Genomic DNA, 25,093 nt, shown 5'->3' on the forward strand with positions numbered 1-25,093 from the left:
ACTTTTAAATAACACTGAACGTAGTGCCATTATTAATCGTTGAGGGTTTAGTTTATTTTGTGTTTTCTTTCGATAGTAATAGCATAAACCATTAAAAACAAACTTATTTTTCCCTTTTATATAATTTATGTTTGTTAAACATTCAATTAAAGTGTAGGAGAAATAAACTTTAGAAATGTATTTTGATCTTCTTTTTGAAAGATTCTTTTTAATGGTTTATGTTTAAACTATCGAAAGAAAGAAAAAAACAAAAACAAAACCTTCAACAATTAATAATGGCACTATGTTCTGTGTTATTCAAGTGTTATAAAATTATGTATTCATAAAAATGTTATATATATATATATATATATATATATATATATATATATATATTATATATGTACATGCAAAACAGAAGTATATATAAAGAGCTAGCCAGAGATAAGTTAGTTTGGAAGTCAATTTCTAAAAGCCGCTCAACATATGCCAACATTATACTGAATATGATGATACCATGATGTAATGTGTTTATGGCAACAAGCTATTTATTCCTATTATGTTTATTGTCGAGGCTGTTTGTCAGTTGCCTTCATCTTAATCTGCTTCGAGCCACAACCTGCATTCTACTATGTCCAACTGAAAACTGTCCTCGACTGTCCCAAACCAAAGACTATCCGTAAATTGTCACAAAACTCAGTGCCACTCCTCAAAGTGCCTGTAATCAAACTCTAAATACATCTACCTTCTATATCTGGTCTTTTGTCTGCCACACCTTGATTAACAATACTATTAAAGCTGTCTTTTGTGTACCTTGGTGAACAATTTCCTTTCCATTGTTCTGCTGATAAACTTATTTCCTATTTTTTTCTTATATTTTTTTCCTCACCTTTTTTTTTTTTTAGTTCCTAAGTGGGGGGACGTCAACAGTATCACACATAGTTAGCCTTAGCTGAGATCTTGGACTTGAAAGATGGAAATTTAACTCAGAAGTAGAGATGCTAGTGATGGGACCCCAACCATGCACCCACACTCATATGTATCTGTGTTGCAGAGAATGATGAGAAATAGGTTCAGGAGAATAATGGGATAGGGTCCTTGGGAAAATCAATGGCAGATCTTGACTGAATAGGATTGGCAGGCAAGAAGAAATGAATGACATAGTTAACCTTAGCTGAGATCCTGGACTTGTGTTGCATAGTGGGGTTTCATATTGGAGATAGATGACGGGGGATTCATATTGGGACAATACATATAACGGATATGATGATGAGGGAGAGAAGACATTTATATAGTTCTGGGATGCTTGGGACTTCATATATATACTGACTGGTTATGTATATAAATTCGTAACACAGGAGGGGAGATGCATAATCCTCAAAGGGTTACACAATGTTCATTATAGATAATGATAATAACAATTACCTTTTTCTGTTGTAACTGAATGACATCACGAGACAACACGTACAAAACATGATGATGGCTTCTTTATTTGTCGGATCGACCGGTCGAATGACGTCAGGAATTCACTTTTATCTACATCGTTAATCTTCTACCCTTCGCTTCCAAGGGATTAACTGACCACTGACTGCTAACTGACCTACAACTCTCTCTCTAACTGACTAACTGAGTGATGAACCCATAGAACTATATGGAGAATTGTCCTTTGTCTATGACGTCAGAAGTGTGTTTTTCAAATGTGACTAATTTCACGTGGTTATGCATGTCTTTGTCCAAAACATACTTCTGCAAACAAAAGAATCCTCTCCTAACCTATTTTTTTTAACCTAACCTATTTTTTTAACAATATATTTTTAAGTTTCATTGTTCATTTTTTTACTGACATATTTAATATTCTGATTCCTAAAAGAATGAACGATCAACTCTTTTTTTCCGATATAAACAATATTTAACTATTCTAATAGAATTTAACAATAGAGTAATTTCTCACATTCCATTTCTTAACTTTGCCTACAGGGTTCGATTCTAGGCTTATTCCAATCTCATCTTCACTTATCTAATGTTCTTATTTACATGGAAAGGGGACAGCCTTCCCCTGTAACATCCCTATCCGTCCCATTTTTCCAAAAAATCTACGCATTTTTAAATTCTAGTACATTTTTTCTCCATATCTATACAATCACTTGGTTAAGAAAGATCAGACACTGTCAAAAAAACTTCTTTAGTCAGTCCTTTTCCAACTGAGTCCATAATTATTTTCTTTAGATCAGAATCTCTCTCTGATCTTCCTGACATTTCCTTTTAGGGTGTAGGGTATACCTCTTATGATTCATATCAGTTGCTTCATCCAGTCACCCTTATACCGTAAACTAAGGTCTCATTTTACCTCTCATGAAATCGACGAATCTTCATTCAAATCTGTCCTGATCCTTTCTTTCGCATGGTTGTTCTACTAATTAGAGCTTTGTTTCATTTCTAACTATTTTATTTCTTTTGAGACATACATCAAAGCTCATTAAATCTTTGTGGTTGGCTTCTAATTATTAAAATATACCTTTTCATCCCATTGACCCACTCCGACCTGCCTGCTTGGACCCCTGGAACTCGACAAAGACTTAAAAAAACATCACCCTTAACTAAATAGCCCCCATCCTTTGTGCCAAAATTCCTATTTGCACACTGAATTCTAACTATGGCTAGGATTTCTATGATTTTTCTTTTTATTCTTCCATCAGAGTATCCAAGATCCTAAAACAGAGATGTCCCGCATTCAAACATCTCTAAAAAAAATATAAGGTTATATCTTTTCTTCCTACATACTTAAGGTATATTTTACTTTTTCTCCTTTCTTAATGCTATATGTGATTTGCCCATGGTACTGACTCTTATAGTCCTTTGGCACCCTAAGGAATTCTCGTATCCTTCAACACCTTCCTTTTTAATTTATTGTGCCGAGACTTATAATTCTGCTCGGTGCCGTTACGTGCAGCATGCTTTATAAGCACATAATATCGCAGGTTCTCATCTATATTTTCCTAACAGGGGCATATCAATACTGTCTCCTGCCGAGCTACACTTCTTGCGAAAAATGTTGGCATCAAAAAAACAAAAAGAAAAATTACTCTTTTGGCTTCCGAAAAACCTCTCAAAATACCCGTTTACATAATTTTCTATTGTCCCCTCTCTAAAATTCTAATTTATTTCTATGCCAACCATTTGTCTCTATTATCATCTCATTTTTTTCCTATAACTTGTTTTTTTTTCATTTTAATTTATTTACTTAATTATGATTTGAACCTCTTCTCTTAATCATCTGTATATTGATACTTTATCACCCCTATTTTGGGTGATTCCATTTTTTTTCTAGTTTAAAAATTTAAAACCTATTCATAGTTTAAATACCATGATATATTTACGCCATGTAATAATATTTACACCCTGTTAATAATAATTACACCACATAATAATATTAAAAGGGGTGGGTGGGGAATAATTGTTTATATACATAAACAATGGCATCACCTAAAACCTTCCGTCTGGAACAGTCATCACGACCTTCCTTGTGGGTTTTTGACTGACCTCTTAAACTGGTAATACATACGTAATTGGTTTGTCTTTGTTGTTCTTTCTATATTTCAGGAAAGTTGTTCCCTTTTCACCTGCTTGTATAAATCTTGGTGTCATGGTCCAGTGGCTGCAGTTTCGTTGTGTTACCTTACGCAGAACTATCAACATGCTTGTGACCTTCTTGAGACCTTGTATCCTTTTTTTTGGCGCACTTTCGAAATGTACATATTTATAACCCACAAAAGCTGAAAAGAACGAGTTTAGCATGACACTGTATCTGATATCATTTAAATGTTATGATTTCCACATATTTTCAAGGGATGAGACGTTATTGTTATTAACTTTGTTTTTTCTTTCAACTATTATCCACGAATATACGGCATAATCACGTTGACACACCGGTTCCCATTAGATCACCAAAGTTAAGCAACATTGAACTTGGTCAGTATTAAATGGGTGACTATTTGGGACTTCCAGGTCCTCTGTATGCTCTCCGCTTATCTCAACATTGTTTCTAGTTGTCCTGGATTTTTCCTTGCTTCTGGAATCAAACAGTGCCGATTCAAGAGTGGTTTGGTTGGAGATTGCGCAACCCTTGCCTCACAATTACACTCGCAACTGCCCCTACAGAGATATCCTTTGTCTTTAGAGACTGAAATGGAGGCATCGAATATCCACGTCAGTGTTGGTCTTTATATTCATACTACGCTTCGTCTGCATTATTCACCAGCTTCCTTCACATTCATTTAAGTACGGTGATGTTTCTCGTATTTTAACATGATACATGCCATCCATCTTGTTAGTGATGTCTTTGATGATTTCGATATGCAGTTTGATGCTTAGATGCGGAATTTAATTTTCAATGTAATCGTCTTTACAGGTCTGCCTGATTGATGCAAGTGTATTATTCGCTCTTGACTTTGTCAGTGCTGACTCAAAGGAGATGTGATCGGGATTGTACAACCTTTGTTTCACAATTACGTGCACAAGTATCCTTATAGAGTATAGCTATCATTATCTCGCAAGACTAAACGGAGACTAAACTTCCGGTCAACTTCATACTAAAAGAAAACCTTTTTTTTTTTTTTTAAATTTTATTTTTCAGTTAAAACGAAGCCCAACACACAATCATACGAAATTTAAGAAAAAGATGTAGAGATGGAAGAAAGGATGAAAGGAAAGAGAGGGGGATTAAGCTGAAAATAATTTCACCATCAATACTCTGATCCCCGAGTTTTTTTTTTTTTTTTTTTTTACACAGTGGTTACCACTTATCAAGGCCCGGAAGCCACTCAGGGATAAGGGTTATTGTCAGTACAGTATGTTAGTGTGGAGATTTGATGAAGTGTATACTTAAGGGGGCGGTTCATTAGAAATTTGTTAGCATTGGACTTGAAGACGTCCAAGTTGTAGTCAGGTGGGAAACAGGCAGACAGAACAGAGTTCCACAGGCGTGCAGTTCTAAGAAAGAAGCTTTGTTCATGGAATCCGCTTTTTGATTTAGGCACAGATAAAGAGTGGGGGAAATTATTGACAGTAGTTTCAGCCAGACGGGTGTTTTTCGTGAAAGATTGGCGAGGGGGGACCAGAGATTGGAGTTCAGACGAGCACCTACCATGGAAATAACAATAAAACAAGGATAGGCTTGCAACGTCTCTTCTGTGGGAGAGAGGTTGCAGGGTAGAGAAAAGGGCATCCCCCACTAAGCCACAAAGTCTATTTTGTACTCTGTCAAGGCAGGATAGGCTGTTTTTAGCAGCTCCTGCCCAGATATGGCAGCAGTATTCCATCCTTGGACGTACTTGGCTTTTATATAGATAGAGAATTGCATCAGTAGTGAGATATCTTCTGGAGGGGTAGAAGGATCCCACCATCTTTCCAGCGATCTTGGCAACAGACTTGATGTACGTGTTCCGTTTCAGATCAGGAGTAAAGGTCAAACCCAGAAGCTTGTCAAAACACAGGGCTTCTCCTAGACGAGAGCCATCCATTTCAATTGATGCCAGATGGGGATCAGAGCGTTGATGATGTAAGGATAGGAGTTTGGTTTTAGATGCATTAAAAGTAACCAGCCACGTCTTCCCCCACTTGAACCACGCGCTCAAGATCAGAGGAGAGAGAATCAGAGAGAACTTTGTCATTTACAGCCTTTGATGTGTTGCCGTAGATGGTCATGTCATCAGCATAGATGTCAACGAATGATTTAAGTATGTAGATCAGGAAGAGAGTTGGGCCCAGGATTGACCCTTGAGGGACTCCAGCATTAATACTGCAGGCCTCTAATTTTTGTCCATCTACCACTACTCTTATGAGCCTATCGGAGAGAAATGATTTAATGATTGAGAAAACATTTCCAGTTATACCGTAGCTGGAAATCTTGTGAAGTAGACCCTTATGCCATACCTTGTCGAAGGCCTTTGATATGTCAAGAGCAATTGCCCTAGAAAGGAAGCCTTTGTCAAGGGATTCACTAATCCTGTGGGATATAACCGTCAGCACATCTGCGGTAGATGTTGCAGAACGGAAACCATATTGTGTGTCACTCAGAAGGTTGTTTCTGCTAAGGTGGTTGACTACTTATTTATTTAATATGGATTCCAGCAACTTACTCATAACACACAGGAGACATATTGGTCTGTACTGAGACGGAGATGACTTATCATCTGAATTCTTAAATACAGGGCAAACTGATGAGGTCTTCCAGGGAGTCGGAAAGCACTTCTCCTTAAGGCAATGCTTAAACAGTTTCGTAAGTATGGGAGCAAGTTCTGGTTGAAGCTTTTTTAACACTATAATTGGGATGCCGTTAGGGCCAGTTACTTTACTGGAATCAAGGTTCTTGATTAGCTTGGCGACCTCATGCACAGAGATTTTTTATGTTACCTAGAATGTTCTGTGTTATAGGAGGAAATATGGGGAGTTGATGACCTTCGTCACATAGGGTAGAATTAGCTGCAAAGTTCTTTGCAAATAGTTTAGCCTTGTCTGATGCTGACGAGATGACCTCTGGTCCATTGATAATGGTTGGGATAGAACGCACACTTCTGTTCAGGATCCTATTTGTTATTTGCCAAAACTGGTGGGAACTAAGCTGCTGATCAGCTACCTTGCATTTAACAGACTGGGCATATAGCTGTCTTGCATTTTTTATTACTCTTTTACAGTGGTTGCTGGTGTTCCTGAAAGCAGCTTTAGTCTCAGTGCATCTATTACGTTGGTAGTTATGGAAAAAGTGATTTCTGTGCGCGATAGCAGCTGCACATTCTGGGGAGAACCATGGCTGGCTGTTAGGTTTTTGTTGGAGTAGATCCTAATTGAAACAAATGGCTCTCGTCTTGAGGAAACCCCCTACTTTGACAAAGTTTTGGGGCTGACATTCACTCCAGACCTGGAATTGAAGACTTATATCAAATTGGTTGCCAAAGTTGCTGGAAACATGGTTTGATCATTCTATCACCCCAAAAGGCAACTCACTCCTGACACAACCCTATTCTTGAATAAAAACCAAATGCATTCTAAAATGAAATGCTGTTGTCATATCTGGGAAGATGCTGCTCAGAAGACCATTTCCTGCCAGAGCACAAAATCGACTTCGAAAACTAGAAATCATGATCAATGTTGCATCTGTTTTAAAAGGTTGATAAAAATGGAGACATATTAGGAAAGTCGTAAAAGGGAGATAACTCCATATTATAATTGTAATGTGTCAAAAGGGGAGAGAACTCGATGCCATTAAATGCTATGTATACAGCTTGTGATTAGTAATCACTAACTTTTGGATATTTCTTGACATAACAATTCTGTGAAATTCATTTCCCTCTAACAAAGTGTCCTGCACTCTGGTGTATCTTGAATATATGGCCCTGCTATATTACATTCGAGCCAGTCGTTGTTAAATAAAGATTCACGTCAGTATTTTAAAATAAGAAAACATTTCAAGACCTTAATAAAATACTACATTTTTTTATGAACAAAAAAAATTCATATTTTTGGCCAAATAAATATTTGTACATTTGGGCACAGATGTGTATGTTAAAAAAACATTCATTTGTGTATTTGTAAAAAAGAAAAAAACATTCCTTGATGTTTATTTCGTTTTATTTATTTTAAATTTATTAAAGAAGAATTTTTCACTATTAATTATTTCTGTCAATAAACATATTTTACTGAAAAGAAAAACAAAAGCAATGGTTTAGTTCAACTTTAAACAGAAATATTCATTTCAAATGCGCCTCTGTCTTATCAAAGAACCTACTGTTGATTTTATATACTAAACCTTTCTGCTTATCCAGTGATAAAACTTCTCTAATGCACTTGCAGTGTTAGGCTGTATAAGGGTGTTAAATTTAGTCAAAATCGGACTCTTCCTTCTTTAATTGAATTCATTTGATTATCTATTTTTTTATATATTTATCAAGGACATTCCAATACAAAACCTTTCTAAGAACACTGTCAGCCACAAAGTACATCTCTGTGAGATTAAAAAAAAACAGCCCAGCCATTTCCAAGTCCATACACACACATACACAGAGAGACAAAGTACCTTTTATATAAAAGTAGACATAAATCGGCCAGTGCAGGACACTTTCTTAGGAGGAAGAGGCTTGTCTCTTTTGCCAACAATTCTTGCTAAATAATGTAAATATGATTCTAATTTTCTTTCATGTAAATTTTTTATTATGTAACAAATATTTCAAAATTTAGTGAGAACAAGTAGTTTTTAAAAACTTTGGATACTTACACAGTATAAAGACTGTTCTATCCTAAGAATTGTTCGGGCAATTTATGAAAACTGCCAAAAGATGCTGAATGATGTTTTTTGTACCAATTTTTTCAGTGAAAAATATATTTCTATCAGTACGAAGCTAATTTCAATGAAAAATTAAATGAAAAATGAAAACAATATTCTTGAATAATTATTGGATAATTTTTACGAAACTTTCAGAAAATTAAAATTCAAATCAAGAAAGAAAATAAACATTTGTTGTAAAGTAAATTTCATGAATAAATCTAAAAAACTGATTTGGCCTTTTGGCTAGGAGCAAAGTGTAGTATCTGTTCTGATCAGTGGAGGAGAAATCCTTCATGACTGAGACAATTGTTATTTTTGTTCTTATCCAAAGTGCTCCTTTTTGGGAGCTGGATTTCCCCACTTTAAAAACCGACCTTGTGTCTAACTCTGCCCTCGTCGGGAGGCAAGTAAATAGGAACAACTGATAGCGAACAAAATATTTTTTAATTTTTTTTTTTATAAGTTTTGTTTTTCTTTTTATGACTTTGTTGCAATTTAAAAACATTATCTTTCATCTAGCAATTAATGATATAGATATAAAATTTTCAATGATTTTTTTAAAAAGTGTAACAAAATGTACGTTACATAAAATAAATCCAAGGTAATTTTTTGATTCAATTTAAATTAAATTTTTATACCTTACTTTGTAAAATTTATAAAAGTGCACTTTGAAGATAAATAAATTTCTAATTGAGTCTTGTACCTTTATTTTTAAAGCCTATAGTAAAAACATTTTGTTTAACAATTTTCATGCCTTGGATGAAATGCTTTTCTAACTTGTACATATATGTATATATATTCATTATATTGAGTTTAACGTCCATTTTACATGCTAGCATGTGTTGGACAGCTTTTAAAAATTGACTTCTAACTTGGTATATCTTTTACTCTCAACCCTAACCCTAATCACTTCTGCCCATGTTTCTGTGGCTTCCCTCTGTGGATTGACCCTGCTGCCTCAACAATTCTACACCCATTTTTTAGATATAGCTGTTCCAAGTTACTTGTTCTGCATACACTATAACAGAATTGAACAAGAACACTAGAGAAATTGATTACGTGGTGAAACTAATGAATGAAGTGACTTACACAAAGGGTGAGCCTCTCTTTTTTTTTCTGTTGGGTGACGGAATGAGGGAAAGAAAGAGAAAGAAAAGATCTTCGTTTGTAGAAGGCTCAGTAATATACATATGGCATTAATTTGTATAGAAGGGCAGAAACTGTTATGAAAAGGATGAGTTGGAAGCACAAGGTGTTTTTTAGTTTTTCAACAGCCGAGAAAGGATGGACAGTGAAAATTACAGTTGAAGTTAATCGTGGGAAAGCAGGAGTTTGAACAAATATTTTTCTTCATTTAAATTTCTTTTTTCATTCGTCTTCGTATATTGTCTAGATTTAATCTTATTATAATGTCATACTATGTTCAGGAAAGCGGCCGATTGCATAAAATTAGAAAGTATTAAAAATTGGTCTTAAAATATCAACAATAATAATATATTTTTAATAATATATTTATCTTCAGTTATCTTAATGGATAATTCTTTAACAATGAGCTACATTTCAGAGGCCAGAGTTGATGATTCTTCTCCAGACACTTTTTTCTTGAACACTAGATGAGATATATACGTGTAACTTGTACTTGTAGTGGCATTCACCCGGGATGGATTGAGCCGGTTCCAATGGTGTTAACCGCGTCTTGCATCAAAACTATCCACTCTTGTCGGACGGCAGCAGAGTCAACAACATAATCCAGTCATTCACGGTTCCAGCAATGGACACCAAAAACACAAGGACCGGACATGATCTCCATATCTGCTTTGAATGTCGTGATCCATGTCTTAAATTGACCACCTAGGTGCTTCCAACCAGTTGATACATTGGGTGCCACCAATTGACGGACGAACTTGTCTCCCGGCCGGCGTAGCACGTGACTGAACCAATGGAGTCTCCTTTTCAGCAGAGTTTCCTCCAGGCCAAGGATGTTACATCTAGCAGATATGGTCAAGTTAGGGATCCGATCGGAGAGACGAACGCGCAGGATATGGTGGAAGCAGTAATGATCAAAAACTTCACGTTTATAAGGATCCTCTCTACGCAGTGGGCAGGTCTCACATCTATAGAGAAGAATTGTTCTGATCATGACCTCATAGATCCACAGCTTTGTGAAACGTCTTATCTTCTGGCTAGACCATAGTCATTTTTGAAGACAGACGAAGGCTGCTCTCGCCAGGTTGATACGGGTGATGATTTCATCTTTTGCTTGACCGGTGGCTGTAAAAATATACATATTGAAGAAAATCAACAATAATTTAAAATAAAATATGTATATTTTTCACTAGTCTAGGGATTCATTTCCTTAATTATAATTTTTAATTCATTTCCTCTGATTGTCCGAGACAAAATAGGTTTGAAGACCTGCTTAATTAGGATCATAAATTATGTATGATTTTTTTTGTTTTTGATAAAAATGTCTCTAGCAACTGTCTTTAAATCCTATGTCCAGTCACATGATTTGGCCAACTGATCAGACATTCATCCTGGTATATTGGACCGTAACCAAACATGGCGTCTACATTTATGTAGCTTCATTTAAGGATAGATATAGACACAGATCAGTTTCTATTGTGGCTTCATTAAAGGGCAGGTTTAAACACAAGGTCGGCTTTTAATGTAGGGGGAGATGCAACTCCTCAAAAAGAGGCACTCTGAAATGGGACAAAAATAAAAATTGCCTTGGTTTAGAAGGATCTTTCCTTTACTAATTGAAGACAAAACAGATGAAATGTCAAATCAGAACAGATATTACACTTTGATCTTTGTGAATGCTTTTAAATATTTCCTGATTGAAGTCATTTGTGGTGTTTTAGTTGTTCATAATAGAATTTGGTATATTTCTGTGTTCGGCATATGACATGAAACCGCAGTTTGAGAAGTTTAGGGTCCTTTAGCTGCTGTTAATTCCCAGGTAATTCTGTTTTGGAGTGATAGTACCTGTCAAAGTTCCATCTGTGTGCTAAGTAGAGTCTCTCCTGGCTATGACCTGTAACAGTTTCTAGTGATGAGTCTTCAATGTTAGAACTGGTAGTATAGTCACCACTGAATCATCATTGCTCCCAAGACTTCAGCTTGGAATGGTAGTAACTGTCAGGCTCTCATCTATGCATTAAATAATATGGTATAATGAAAACTGTCATGTGATAAGTAGGGCTAGAACAACAGCATATTCTTTTCATTGTTTTGAATCCTGGGTATATATCTGACACAGACAACCGAGAACCATACAACTTTATATAAAAGCATATAAGATATCAACGGATACACACTCGAGAGTCAAAACAATGAAAAGAATATGCTGTTGTTCTAGCCCTAGTAATAAGCAATGCACTTAATATAATTGACTCTCTCCTTTGCTCTCCTATGGATCGAAGAAAATCCACCGTTTACAGACTATTTATGCAATATATGCTTTCAAAACAAATTATTTTATCGAAAGCGTTAAGATATTAAGAATTTGAAGGATAAATACTTTTACCAAAATGTGGCATAATGATTATGCAATTTATCACTTAATATCAATCGTGCCAGTGACATTGCTCCTTGGCCTTCAGGCTGAGATTGGGGTGTAGTATCTGTTCTGTCGAAGGAGGAATATGCTCCTTCTTGACTGGAGCAAATTTTCAAAAATTTCTGTTGCAATCCATCTCCCTTTTTAGGTAGCTGGATATCATGCACATAAAAAACTAACCTTTTGTTTAACTTTGTTCCTATAGAAAATATGCAGAATGTGTGTGTCTCTTTATTTATTTATATACATGGTGGAATGATAAAATTGTTGCACTAGAAAAGATGACACGCTTCCATTTCCGTTTGATAAAAATCGGTTTTCTTTTATTTTTTTGTTGCAGACCATCTACTAGTTAGCCAGTTGTGTATAAATCCCAAAAGCGATAGGAGCATTCTATCATGTCTGAAAGTGACACAATGTCCAACAAGCGAGATTGGAAATGCACCGCTGTACTCATGTTCTCTACCAATCCAAGTTATGAAAACAGGACCATTGCCAGCACCCTAAAAATGCAAGTCCGGACAGTTTAACGCTTGAGAGCACAGCTCAACAAAGTTTCCTGTCACGGCTATGGTCTTTGGTATGGTTTCAAGTAAGGGCCACATCATGCCACCTCACATCTTCAAAGTCAGCTTGAAAGTCAACACCAAAGTGTACCTGAATGTGCTGAAGAGTCTGGTGATTCCTTATTGTTGTTGTGTTGTGGAACAACAGTGAAAATAAGAACAATCAAGTCGAGGTTCGGTTAAGGAACAAGTGTATTAACAATAATGTACAAAGATAGGAAAGCCAGTATATCTGCTGGGCACTCGGCTAGCAGTTGAAGTGCAGTCGCATCTCTCTTACTGGTGTTGGAATTACTAGTGCTATTTATAGTGCTATTCGGTGTAAATTCCTCTGTTCAAGGATTAATAACTTTTTTGTTTTGGGTTCACCCTAATCAATTCTGTTGATTCCCGTTTGATCTTCTGTTCTCCGGAGCTGTCTCTGGTATGGGCACCTGAAAAGTATCAAACACTGTCCATGATGTCCTGTTGAGCGATCTGGTCACCTCACTGTTCGAGTATCTTTTCCGGATGTGTGACGTTTGTGCACGAAGTCTGGTCTCTTAATCATGTAGACCATGTTGCCTATTTGTTTCTCAACAATGCCGGACTCCCAGAAATTCTTATTATTTTTGTGAATCTTGTAGAATACTCTTTCACCAACTTTATACTGTTTTTTTGTTATCATTTTTTTGAGGTTTGGCCTATCCTGGTTTGGTAACAACTTGTGAAAAATCGATCTAACCTTGCGTCTGAACATAACCTCAGCAGGTGTCTTCGACATTTCGATGTTTGCATTCGAAGTGACTCTGTAGACTTGTAAAATCTGTTGGATTGACTTATCCGTTGACAACCCACTAGCTTTTTTCCGAGCTTCCTTGAATATGTCAACAAATTTCTCTGCTTGTCCATTACTTCTTGGGTGGTATAGCAGAATGGTTATATGCTCGATTAGATGATCCTTGCAAAAATGTTTATATTTAGTAGACGTAAATTGCATTCCATTGTCTGTAACAATGCAGTCTACTACTCCAAACCTAGCGAATAGTTCATACAGGAAGTTGATAGTTACCTCGGATGTGGGATTCTTACATTTTAATACTTCCGGCCATTTAGATAGGCTGTCTACAACAATGAGATAGTAGAACTCTAAATGAATCCTACACCAAGGTTGGTCCGGTTTTGCCCACAATCCAAATTGAGTCGGAGGAGCTTTCATAGCTAATGCGCATCCTCTACACTCCCTGATTTTTCCTTCTATATCCTTGGCCAATAAACGAAAGAGAGCATAAGGCTTTTCATTCTTGATATACCTGGATGTCCTACATGGAATTCCTTGAGCATTCTTTTCTGTCATGTCGCAGGAATTACGAACCTGTTGCTATATAACAGGGCGTTATCGCAAATTGAATAAATTTCTTCATCCAGTTCGTTATTGTTGATCCTTTCTTTCGTGCGTATAATAAATTCGTCTACCTCTGCCTTACTCTTAATCTCATCAAGCGTTACTGGAAGTTCTCTTATTGTGTCACATAACGTATTCTTTAATTCAACTTCCGCTTGAATTGCTGCTATTACTATATCCTCTAATGGCTCTGTCTGCTTAGGTATAAACCTCAATAACCCATCTGCATGACCAAATGTTTTAGATGGTACATACTCCATTTGAAAATTGTAATTCAGAAGTATGGTACCCCATTTTTGGAGTCTATTTGCCATATGTTGTGGTAGTCCCTTTTTCGATCTGAAAATCTTTAATAATGGTTTGTAACAGAAATTGCCTACCGTGCAGGAAACGATAAAATTTCTTCACCGCGAATATAATGCTTGGTGCCTCTTTTTCAATTTGTGAGTAGTTCTTTTCGGCTGACAAAAGTGATCGGGATGAATGTGCTATAGGTTTCACTTTTCCATCATTCATTTTGTGTAAAATGCATGTTCCTGTGCCATAGGAGCTGGCATTGCTTGCAACTATAATTTCACGCTTGGGATTTTAATGTGCCTGAAACAAGTCAGACGTTAAAGTCGCGTTAATTTCCCGAAATGCTTCTTCGCACTCTTGCGTCCAGACCCATTTTTGGTCTTTCCTTAACAGTTCATTTAAAGGGGACTTTAGTTTATGCATATTTGGCACAAATACATTCTAGTAATTTGCCAAACCTAAGAAACTTTGTAAAGACACAATATTTTCTGGAGCAGGCATATTCTTTATTCCACTCGATCTATCTGGATCCGGCCTTCTTCCATGTTTATTGATGATTTACCCCAAGTATTTTATTTTCTCCATGAAAAATATACATTTTTTCCTGTTTTACTTTAAATCCATAATCCTGGATCCTTTTGAATACTTGGTTTACATGAGCTTTGTGTTGTTCTTTGCTAGCGCTTTTCATTAACACATTGTCCCGGTACCCTACTGCGAAATCCAACCCATTTTACATAATGTCCATAATTTGCTGAAAAATCGCAGGAGTGACTTTGACCCCAAAAAGAAGTTTGTTAAACTTATACAATCTCTTATGGGTATTAATATGTAGCAGCTTTTAACACTTTAACTGGAACAATTCCAACAGTGGATCTTTGAATTTCGCATCCATCATACGAATTCAGTTTACAATTTACGCTTGTATTAAAGAAATATTCCTTAATAAAAAAAAAATCAACCAAATTTTCTTTCCCAATTCTTTTGTTTGAAGAACAACAGTTTAGCAGTCCTTTTGTAACTTAATTTGTTGAACGCTATATTTCTAGTCTTACTAGAAACAATCCAGCAAAATAACATTTGTTTAACATTTTTTTTATTTTTATTTTTTTTTTATATGGGGGTCACCACTTATCAAGGCCCGGAGGCCACTCCGGGATAAGGGTTATTGCGTGTACAGTAATCAATGAGATAGTATTGTAGTAATCATTAGTATTAGAGATTTGATAGAGTGTCTTACTTAAGGGGGTGGTTTGTCAGGAATTTGTTTATGTTGGACTTGAAGACATCCAAGTTGTAGTCACGTGGGAAACAGGTGAACGGAAGAGAGTTCCACAATCGTGCACTTCTGAGAAAGGAGCTCTGCTCATGGAATCTACGTTTAGATTTAGGCACAGATAAAGAGTGGGGGAAATTATTGACAGTAGTTTCAGCCAGACGGGTGTTTCTCATGAAAGATTGGCGAGTGGGGGATGAGAGATTGGAGCTCAGACGAGCACTTGCCATGGAAATAACGATAAAACAAAGACATGCTCGCAACATCTCTCCTGTGGGAGAGAGGCTGCAGGGAAGAGAAAAGAGCATCCCCCCACCAAACCATGAAATCTATTTTGTACTCTGTCAATGCAGGATAGGCTGTTTTTAGAAGCTCCTGCCCAGATGTGGCAACAGTACTCCATCCTTGGACGTACTTGGCTTTTATACAGATAGAGAATTGCATCAGTAGTGAGATATCTTCTGGAGCGGTAGAAGGATCCCACCATTTTCCCAGCGTCCCTGGCAACAGATTTGATGTACATGTTCCATTTCAGATCAGGAGTTTTTAAAAAAAAAAATTTTTTTTTTTATTCAATTTTCACCCCAAACAAGACACAGTGCCACTTTGAAGCAGGGGGCTACTATCAGGGACTTAATTAGCAGGGTCATTATGAAGGCAGATGAGTAGAAAGATGTTTGTTAACATTACACTTGAACTTCTGCATATCAGTGCAGTTGGGAAAGCAGAATTCTGGAAGGGAGTTACAAAGACCCGCAGTTCTGGGGAAGAAACTATTGGAGTAAAAGGCTTTCTTGCACCTAGGGATCTCTACTGTAAAGGGATGAGACTTAGTAGCTTGTCGGGTTTGTCGGGGGTAGTTACGTCGGGGAGATACAAGCGTTTGCAGTTCGTCAGAGCATTCACCATTAAAGTTTTTGTAGAACAGGCAGAGGGATGCAACATCTCGCCGATGGGAAAGAGGCTGAAGCCTAGATGACAGTTCAGGACCTATCAGGTTGGCAACTCTTTTTTGAACCCTGTCCAGGAGCGAGAGACAAGCAGCAGATACACCAGCCCAGATGTGACAACAGTACTCCATACATGGGCGAATGGTGGCCTTATAGAGGTATAGGATACTGTCAGGCGTAAGTAGTTTTCTAGCACGGCAGAGGGAGCCAACCTTCCTTGCAGCAGCCTTGGCAATGCTCTCAATGTATCTATTCCAGTTCATATTCCCTGTAAACGTTAGGCCAAGGAGTTTAAAAGAAGTACTTTCAGGCAATGTGTTCTTGGCCATTGCTATTGGTGGTAGAGAAGGTTTCTTGTAGTTATTGAAGGAAACAAGCTTAGTCTTAGCAGCATTGAATGTGACCATCCATTTTTGTCCCCATTCCACTACAGATTGGAGGTCATCCTCTAGTGTTTCTGCCATTTCCTTGGATATGTATTCATTTTTTTTTCCCCTCATATCTGTTATAGAGAGTGGTGTCATCGGCAAATATACCCATCTCCGAAACAATTTTATCAGGGAGGTCATTTATGAATATCAGGAATAATAGAGGTCCAAGGATAGACCCCTGAGGTACTCCCGCATTTATGTCATATTGTTTAGATGTACGATCGTCGAGGACAACTTGGATTTTTCTCTTACTTAAGAAGGATTTAATTACATTATGAATTCTTCCAGTGATTCCATATGATCTAATTTTTCTTAGAAGACCATCATGCCATACCCTGTCAAAAGCCTTAGATATATCAAGGGCTACCGCTCTACCCTCCCCCTTTTTGTCCAATGAACGGTATATACGTTCAGAAACTACAGTTAAGATATCTGCTGTTGAACGGGCTTACCTGAATCCATATTGTTTGTCAGTCAGGAGTTTAGCAGCTGTTAGGTGCTGGACTAGGGCTTGATTAACTAAGGACTCAAATATTTTGGTGAAAAGCGGGAGGAGGCTAATGGGGTGATAATTTAGTGGGTCAGTTCTTTCACCAGAATTCTTGAAGACTAGTACCACAGAAGCGGTTTTCCAGCAGTCGGGAAAGCAAGATTCGTTAAGGCATTTATTGTAAAGTTTGGAGAGAACTGGAACAACCTCGGCAGAGCATTTTTTTAATAGCACAGCCGGGATGAGATCTGGTCCACATGCTTTCGAGGTGTCTAGGTTTTTTATAATAGCATGTACCTGAGAAGGGGTGATTTTCCAATCATCTAGTGTGGCGTCTGTTCGCAGAGGAAAATCAAGGAGTGAGTGGTGTACCGGGTTCAGTGTGGAGTTTGAGGCAAACCGACTGGCAAAGGTCAAACCCAGAAGCTTGTCAAAACATGAAACCTCCCCAAGACGAGAGCCATCCATTTCAATTGATGCCAGATGGGGATCAGAGCGTTGATAACGTAAAGATAGAAGCTTGGGTTTTGCACGCGTTTTTACGTAGCAAAAATAAAATCTGTCGCTTCAAATATCCGACTTCGTATGGGAAACTTTTAGGGTTTTTTTTTTTTTTACCCTATTTGCCTTTTGCAAAAAATAACTTGATTCTTTACGTGTTTGCTAAGCATAAATGACGTACATGAATAATTATTTTTGACGGTCTGTCTCTTTTCCTTGTTTTTTTTTTTTTTTTTTTTTTTTTCAAATCCCAGATGTTATCGAAATAATGATAAGCTTACACGGTATTTGCTAGTTGGTTTTGGACATTTAACTTTGCAGAAGAAAATACGTACCGTAGGAAAAATGGCTTCTGGTGAAAAAAAAAAATGAACCCTTTTTCCTTTTCTAAAACAGTTGGTAAGTGTGTTCAATTATTAAATAATTGACAACATTTGCGTTTTTTGCTGTAGATTTTAGTAGCAAGTTTTTTTCCTGTCGCCAAATTACTATTGTAGTAATTAAGTCGCTGTTAATCCTTGCGTATCCAAATATCTGTTGAAATGACGAAGGTGTTCTGCCGTAAATAGTTTACGAATCTTTATTCCAATCACTTTTGGTGGTTCTCTGTCGTGATGGTCATTTCGATTCCTTGTCGACAATCTGTTGTGTCGTGGAACAACAGTGAAAATAAGAACGATCAAGTCGAGGTTCGGTTAAGGAACAACTGTATTAACAATAATGTACAAAGATAGGAAAGCGTGTATATCTGCTCGGCACTCGGCTAGCAGTTGAAGTGCAGTCGCATCTCTCTCACCAGTGTTGGAATTACTAGCACTATTTATAGTGTTAATCGGTGTAAATTCCTCTGTTCAAGGAAGGTGGTATAACACTTAGTATAGCAGTAGGACTCTGCACCAACCCACAAGTCTAAAGAGACCCAGGCTTGGCTTCAGAAGGAATGCTATGACTTTGTACCCTTCTTTCACTGGCCCTCCTACTCCCTTGACCTGAACCTGCTGAACTACTTTGTTTGATCATATGTCAAGAACATCACCAACTGGACTTCCCACAACACCAAAGCCAACCTAATTGCTGCCATCTGCTGAGTATTCGCCGAGCTCTCAGCGACACTTGTGGAAAAAGACATGTTCCGAGTTCCGGACCCGTATTTAGGCAGTGATTGAGGCTAAAGGCGGCTATATTGAATAGATGTCAGCTCTATTACATAATCAAGTTACCCGAATTGATTTTTTCAATAAAACTTTAAAAATAATTTATCATTCCACCCGGACCACTTTTCTCATCTTGAGTGTTGTTCGTACAACTTTTTCAAACAAAGTAACCCCTAACCTTCTTGAGATGTATCTTGTTGATCTTGGGAATCTTTCTATTGAACTCAGAAATTTGCACAGAATTTTGGATGGAACATTTTATTAAATCCACTCTTTTCGAGGTTGGAAGTTCAATCGTCAGTGTTGGTGACTGTGAATTACTTAAGACTTCTACCCATTCATGGCTAATGGAATGAGCGCATAAAGGGTTATTTGTGAAATTTTGTGTAGATTCCCAAATTTGACAGAAAGATTCCTGAGTTCAACAAGATGCAGCTGAAGAAAATCTGAAGTTAAATTGTCTGAAAGTTGTGAGAATAACACTCATGATGAGAAGAGTTGTTCAAATAATCCAAATTAAAAAGCTGCTTGTCTGCAGTAAATCAAAACCATGTTTGTTTTTTGTTTTTTTGTGGCAATCACCAACGCACACTTTCATGCAGAAAAACCAACATTGTAACCTTAGTCCTTTTAAATCTCATCTTTTAATCATCAAGATTAAGAAATTGGCAAATCTCTTCCGAAATCCTGACTTAAAAGCCATTGCTTATCAGTTGATATTGAAGAGAGATTTCTTTTCATTTTTTCTTTCATTTATCTTAATTTGTAAACTTTTTTTTTTGTACTTTTTCTTAGTTGTTTTTTCATTTTATATTTTTCTCTTTTTAATTAAAATTTTTTTCTCTATTTTTTCTCTTTTTCTTTCATTTTCTCTTTTCTTTATTTTTTTCCTCTTTTTTCATCCTTTTTTTCTTTCTATTTTCTGTTTTTTCTTCTGTTTTTTGTTTCTTTTAAAAATTTTATACTTTTATCTTCAGAAACTTTTTCTTTTCATTTTCTTTCTATTTCTTCTCTTTCCTGTTTTTTTCATTTCTTTATTTTCTTTCTTTCATTCCCCTTTTTTTTTTTTTCTGTTTTCCTTTGCTCCCTCTATTTTTTCCTAGCTTAATCCTTTCATCTTTTTTTTTTTTCATTTTATTTCTTTCTCAATTCAAATTGTGTTCAATCAGACATTTATAATATGTGCAGCATTAAAAATAGTTGATATGCCATAAAACAAAACAAAGCAGGTGTCATCGTTATTTATCGCAAAACTTTACCTTGCAACAATTCTTCATTATTACACCATCAAAAATGACAGGAAAAAAATTATGCTTCCTCAGTGTTAGCACTAATCTATATATCTATAAAAGTGAGAATGTGTGTGTGTGTGTGGACACTTCTCAACCTATATACTCAACGAAATTTAGTATATAAGGCATTCAGCAATGATGGGCAAGGGAATGCTTGTACTAATAGTTAAATAAAATAATAGAATGTATTTTGTTTATTTGGACTACTGTTCTCACAATGTTTCATCCGGCGTAACCTTCAATCTTTTTCATGTGCGTCTTTTTGCACTTTTGATAAATATATCATTTTAAATAGAACCATTTCTTTAATCCATTGAGGTAGCTTGCTCTTGTTCTGTCAGCCATGACCTGGTAGAAGTTTTAAGTAATTTGTAATTGTATTCTTAGCATCATCCGCACTGAGAGTTGAACCTTCGACCTTCAGAAGACTATCACTTAAAACTGATTATCACTGAACATTTATATCCATTGCGTCACAGGTTCTTGCAAATTCTCCATCGTCTTAAAAGTTCCGAAACATAAACTAATAATTAAATTTTTCATGTGTAAATTATCATTTCTGATTATCTAAACAAAACAAAAATACTTTGTTTTAAAAAGCCAAAAAGTTCAATAGTAAATATTTTATTTTTGATATCTTTTTTTATTTTCCTTAAGTTTTTTCTTCAGTGGTGACCTTGAAATTACAAAGGAATTCCTTATTGAACTTGACAAGTTGATTCAGCTGATTGAATCTCCCATATTTGCCTGTAAGTATACCACAATTTGTTTCCTCTTACTGTTTGCACTGTGTTACACAAGTCTGGTACAAGGCCAGCTATTTTAAAGAAGTTCCCATTCAATCGGCATGCTTGGTAACAAAAATACCATTTCAAACTTAAGTGTAACAACAGCTGGTTTCGTAATGCCATGTTACATACAAGTGAAGGTTGACTTTCGATGTGCTTGGTCTTTCTAAGAATACACAGAAATGACAGGGCTATGATTTGGAGAATTTATGGTGAGCATCTTGACAACAATTCTAACTCTTTGCTGTTGAGGCAGAAGGTACTGAGACTTGCAAAATACAATAATATGGACATGTTGAATGTAAATCGGATTGGATAAACAGAACTACACACATCCCAATTCATCTTGTAAGCATAAATTTTGTAAACAGTTTGTGATAATGTTGTGTGTCCACCTTACGGATAATAACAAACTCTTCCACTTATTATAAAGATCAGGAGAATATGTCTCTCAGCATTATAATAAACTAGCCTGGTGGCTGGCGTTGCCCGGGTGTTTGGAGGTGCATGTAGAGCAAAAAAAAAAAAAGTGGTAGTAGGTAGGTAGGCTCGAACCCGTACCGCGAAGGAGGAAAAGAATGTGAAAAACGTGATGTCTTTGCCATTGTGTCCATCGCCAAACCGGAAATGGCAAAGGTTTAAATTAAGGCTAGTCAATCGAAAAGAGGGGATGACTTTGGAAAATATTGGCGAAAAAAGCGACCCTTCCCTGTAGAAAAGTGCCCAGTGAAGGAATTAATGTTTTGGGCCAATTTTTTGATATTTGTCACCCGAAAGGCCAAATTCGCAATGATACCGATCTCATGAAAATTTGTTGCCTATGTTGAAAGTTTTAGGCAGACATATAAACATACATACATTTAAACAGACAGGTGAGATTTATATAATAGATGGAAGGGTTCATTATTATCTGTAGGATGGACACACCACAACAGATTATTAAGTTAATATTAAATACCACAACAAATTATTAAATAATATTTAATATACTTAGATGCGAGTGAATGCCAGGCTTCCATTAACTTGATCTTTCTGAATATGCAGAAGAATGACAAGATATAGTTTGAAGGTTTTGTGGTGTACATCTTGATAGCAAACTCATTTCTGATTCTCTGCTATTGAGGCTGGAGGTGCCGAGTCTAGAGTTGGCATTGTAATAATCTACGGTATTATGAATAGGTTAAACAAAGTTCTGGAGAGATTAACAAATCTACACAAATCCCAATTAAGAGTAAGTGAGAAAAAAGCTGGCCGAGGAAGATTTGGAATGCCTCAGTAAAAGATGCCACATTTAAAGGTAGATCAACACCAACATGATAGAATTGCATAGAAAAAAATCACGAAGACACTAAACGAGGATATGGTAAAGTCATATTGACACACTGGTTCTTATTACATCACAGAAGTTAAGCAATATTGAGCCTGGTCAATATCAGATAGGTGACCATTTCGGAATACCAGGCACTGTATATAGGAAGATGTTGACACCTCCCTGCAACAACTGTAAAAACATCACATAGTTATCTCCCTTAATCCGCATGCAACTTGAGGACCACTTGTGCAATTGGATATTCTCGGTTCAACCTGCTTAGAGTGAATGCTGCTAGCTATAAGGCAGGCTGAGAAAAACTTGGAATGATTGAGTCACAGATGACTTTGAGCAATGACATATTGAAATCCCCTCGATGACAAACAAGCTTCACAACAAAATCACACCCCTTCACTGTTGAGGTCCCTAAATGCCAGAAAGCTTTCTACTCAAATAGTTTCTTCTCTTAAACAGCTAAACTTTGGAATTCTCTTCCTGCTATCTACTTCCCTGACTGTACTGATATGCAAAAGTTTAAATATAATGTAAACCAACATTTTGTTAATCTTTCCTAGGCATGGTTTGAAATCATGGTCCCCTTATGTCCAAGTGGCGATATGCATTGTTAGGGGTGAACGTGAGAAAAAAAAATGTAAATGAGAGTTTAGTGGAGAAAATGACTTTGTACTGCCTTAGCCAATATACAACCCACATCTGATAAGGAAGAGGTACGTTAAATGATGAAGACGGATGGATTAAAAATTAAGTAAAATAAATACATGATTAGGAAAGAGTAGTCGTCATTGAGATTTTTAGTATTTATCGTAAAACATGTAGTGCAACTAAGTGATGCGCCACAAAAAATGTTACATAACAAAAAACTGTTGTTTGAATCAAAACCTTTAAGTGCTACCTAAGAGTCAGAGGTGACCCCATAATGAAAGTCAATGAAACCATGTGACTTCCGGACAGAGATTTTCTATCTTTTTCTTATAGAAGCTTCAACCAGAGATGTGTTCAAAACACCGTCCACAATGAAGTCTATGATGCACACACTGCAGTTAGGTGTAGCGACAAGGCAAGGTGTCGATCTATCATTCTTTCTCTCCCTCTCGCATGTGTATGCAAGTAAATCATCTCATTGCTTTTTGATGAATAGTAAACATTTATCTGCTATTTCAGAAACTCCAACTGAGAGATCTTTTTAGGATTCTAACCATCTCTTAAAATCCAATTGTTTGGATCTTTTTTTGCACTTGTTTTACCAAGTATATTTGCCGGATAGCTTTTAAGTTATCCTGTATGAGTCCAGTAGATCCAATTGACTATGTTATAGTTTTGTGCATTGTGGTCTGTGCTGCTTGGTTTTGTTGGATTCCAAGACCAGATTCCACCTGGTCTGGTGGAGTAGAGTATCCAGGTTAGTGTTAAGAAATTACATCAGTGTGTAGTCCTGCTGCGGGAGATCTTATTTGGGATTCAAATAAAATTTTGACTTGACTTGTAAGGTGAACTATCCTGATGTCAGGTTGTAATAACAACTCCTTGTATAGAAAGACCGAAGACACTGCAGTCTAATTGGCATTTGAACTTTTTTATTTTCTATTTGTTTTTGCTAGAGATGAGGCATCCTTTCAGATGCCAGATATTTTAGAAACTCCAACCAAGAGATCTTTTCAGGATTCTAATTATTTGTACAATATTTTGGTTGATGTAACCTTCGACCTTCTTCAGATGTATCTTGTCGAATTCTATAATCTTTCTGTCGAACTCGGAAATCTGCACAGAATTTTGGACAGAACCCTTTCTTTAATCCACGAGATTAGCATGCTCTCATTCGGTCAGCCATGACTTAGTAGAAATCCTAAATAATTCACAATTGTATTTTTGAGTGTCATCCACAAGGCTCCATGGCGTAGTGGATAAAGTACTTGATAAATTTACTTGTAAAGTTACTCTTTTGATAGTTGAACGTTCAATCCTCAGTGTGGGTGACATTCAAAAGTATAATTGTGAATTACTTAGGACTTATACCCTATCATGGCTGGCAGAACCAGAGCATACTACCTCCTGTGGATTAAATAAAGGATTCTGTTTTAAATTATGTGTAGATTTGTGAATTCAACAAAGTCAAGCTTACATTGATTAAAACGTTGTGAAAATAACACTTGGGATGAAAACAGTCGTTGGAAAAATCCAAATAATATGAAAGGTTCAGTTGATAGAATAAAAGACATTCAGTTCTCAAATTGAAAATATCAGAAAAATGTTTCAATGATTCCGAGTTCAGCAAGATACACCTGAAGAAGGTCAGAGGTTACATCGACCAAAACGTGAAAATTACGCTGAAGATGAGAACAGTAGTCCAATAAATTTTGTTCAAATTAAATGTTTCTGCATTTTTAAATAATAAAAGAAAAAATATCTACAAATGATCATGGTAAGTTGAGCCATTATCGTACAGGTTGTGGGTAAAATAGTGACTTGTATTCAACTAATTGTATGCAAATCATTGTTTGCAATAGGTATTAAATAGTTCTAAAAAGGTTGATTTTTCATAAAAAGGATAAAAACAAACTAAACCAAACATTTTTTTAATTGTATATGACAAAAAAATTCGAATAATATCTGTCCCATGGTGAGTAAAATTAATTCCCCAAGTTGAACAGTTTTGCATCACTGTTATACCAGCTTACAAAGATTAAAATCAATATATGATAATATATTTCGAATCCTTATACTAATTTAAAATCTATTACTTTATTTTTATTCTAGAAAATGTCTAAAATTT

The 25,093-nt window shown here is 36.3% G+C and overlaps 1 protein-coding gene across 2 annotated transcripts in view; it reads left to right on the forward strand.

Annotated features, from left to right (window-relative positions):
* The window catches only part of LOC145246583 (protein VAC14 homolog), a 470,245-nt gene that overhangs the window by 108,371 nt on the left and 336,781 nt on the right, over positions 1-25,093 (forward strand). For both annotated transcript variants that reach the window (XM_080108197.1, XM_080108198.1), the window contains exons 14-15: positions 3,580-3,698; positions 20,875-20,954. In XM_080108197.1, the coding sequence (XP_079964323.1) occupies positions 3,580-3,698; positions 20,875-20,954 (199 nt within the window). The remainder of the gene's footprint in view (positions 1-3,579; positions 3,699-20,874; positions 20,955-25,093) is intronic.

The sequence above is a fragment of the Euprymna scolopes genome, chromosome 24 (genome assembly GCF_053919585.1).
Source record: "Euprymna scolopes isolate OS-2025 chromosome 24, ASM5391958v1, whole genome shotgun sequence".
In the NCBI taxonomy this organism is placed as follows: Eukaryota; Metazoa; Mollusca; class Cephalopoda; order Sepiida; family Sepiolidae; genus Euprymna; species Euprymna scolopes.